Source organism: Cynara cardunculus, unplaced genomic scaffold (assembly GCF_001531365.2).
Source record: "Cynara cardunculus var. scolymus isolate 2C unplaced genomic scaffold, CcrdV1 Un_Scaffold_9645, whole genome shotgun sequence".
Classification (NCBI taxonomy): Eukaryota; Viridiplantae; Streptophyta; class Magnoliopsida; order Asterales; family Asteraceae; genus Cynara; species Cynara cardunculus.
Window position 1 is genome coordinate 1,178 of NW_020205142.1, and position 1,683 is coordinate 2,860.

General features: G+C 34.5%; 1 protein-coding gene across 1 annotated transcript; it reads right to left on the minus strand.

Moving 5' to 3' along the window:
• Positions 1-628: 628 nt before the first annotated feature.
• On the minus strand, positions 629-1,678 carry LOC112505307 (cyclin-U4-1-like; the record flags this gene model as incomplete). Its single annotated transcript, XM_025109235.1, has 2 exons — positions 629-941; positions 1,505-1,678. Coding segments are annotated over 2 exons (451 nt in total), but the record flags the coding sequence as incomplete, so codon positions are not given.
• Between the last annotated feature and the right edge of the window lie 5 nt (positions 1,679-1,683).

Here is a 1,683-nt window from a genome sequence, read left to right on the forward strand (position 1 = left end):
CCCTTAATCTTGTCCGGTCTTAGTCTAATGTTGTGTCAAACATGTCGGTCCTATCCTATGTATCAAACCCTCCTTAAGAACTGCAACATGCTCCAAGTGATGTAATATTATGGTCACGTCTACTCTATTTTTTTTATCTTCTATATTTATTCACCAATTTTTCTTTTTGGTGCTTTTCCATGAGTATGAATGTTGTATCCTATAAAATTATGATGAATGATACATATAATAGTATATAGAGGGTTGGGTTCACATGAGACAAAACTGTTTTCGTAACACATAATTTTTTTACACTTGAAACTTCACAATAAAATGTTGTGAAGGTAAAAGAAAGCCGAACCTTCACAATGTTTTGCTGTAAAGTTTCAAGTGTAAAGATCGTGTCTCACGAAAACAGTTTTGTTTCACATGATCCCAAGTCTCTCTCTGTATATGTAATTTTTTGAATGTAATTTATTTACATTTAGTTTATATTTAGATTGGGCAGGCGAAGTAATGTAATTTGAATGATTGGGGTGCGAATATTGAACAGATCTAAGGAGCAAAAWTTTTAATCATGCAATGTAAAAGTCTTGTTGTTGGACAAGCACGACAAATTAATCAAAGAAAATTTGTTGACTTTTTTTTTACTTAAAAGTCAACCCATATTTCTGTCCAGAGATCCTTAAACGGCTAGCTGTGGATGATGATGTTGAGATTGGCAATCATCTTCGTTGATGGAACAATGATCTGCGACTATGGTAGGAACTTGTGGAGCTGAGCACAGAGGAGGAAATCCCATCATCCTCATCTCCGTTTGGAGGTATGTACAGTAGTCATGAAAGGTGTTCGGTGTCACGTTTAATTGGAACCCCAATCCGAATAAGAAGTCGACTTCAAGCAGGTTAATCTCAGCCGTTGATATCCCTCCAACTTTTGCGTAGTAAGCATTATTATAACACCTGAACCAAAAATAAAAGAAAACAATTGTGAAAACTTATACATCCAGATCTAAATTAACGAAAATTTTATTTTGAATGATTAAAGTGCCGTTTACCAAACGTTTGGCCGGGTAAGCGCTTACCAAGTCACTTTACTTTATCGGATGAATATAACAAGGACTAAAAATCTTACTCGGTAAGAGCGAATACAAGAATTGAGAGTCTTACCCGGTAAGTGAGGACAAGATTTTGTGAGGACTAATTTAAAACTATTTTGATAGGATTTAAAATATTGTTTCATAGTATGATAGTTTGTTTCACCATATGAAACATTGTTATGTTTCAATAAGTTAAAAAAAAAGTTTCACATGTAATTTCTTTAGGAGGTGAACATAGACAGATGTGAAACAATACCTTAAATCATCGCTTTTGATGAAAAAAAATCATATAAAAATATATTTTTTATATAGGTTTTCACGGATTTGTAACATTTTTATGGTTCTTATTTGATCATCGTTCTATATGTGTAATCAAACGAGAACAACAAAAATTGAGAATTGTGAATACTATTTTTGTGAACTCACATATCATCCATGAACTTGATCGAAATAAGGACACTGGTAACAAGCAACCGATGGACATTGAGAGAGTTGATCGGCAAAAGCGGTTGTTTCTTCGCGAACCGATCGAGATAGATATAAGCCACCACGAAGCACGAAGGACTGCAATTGGCGTACTTGAAGATCCGCTCCAGGTATCTCCC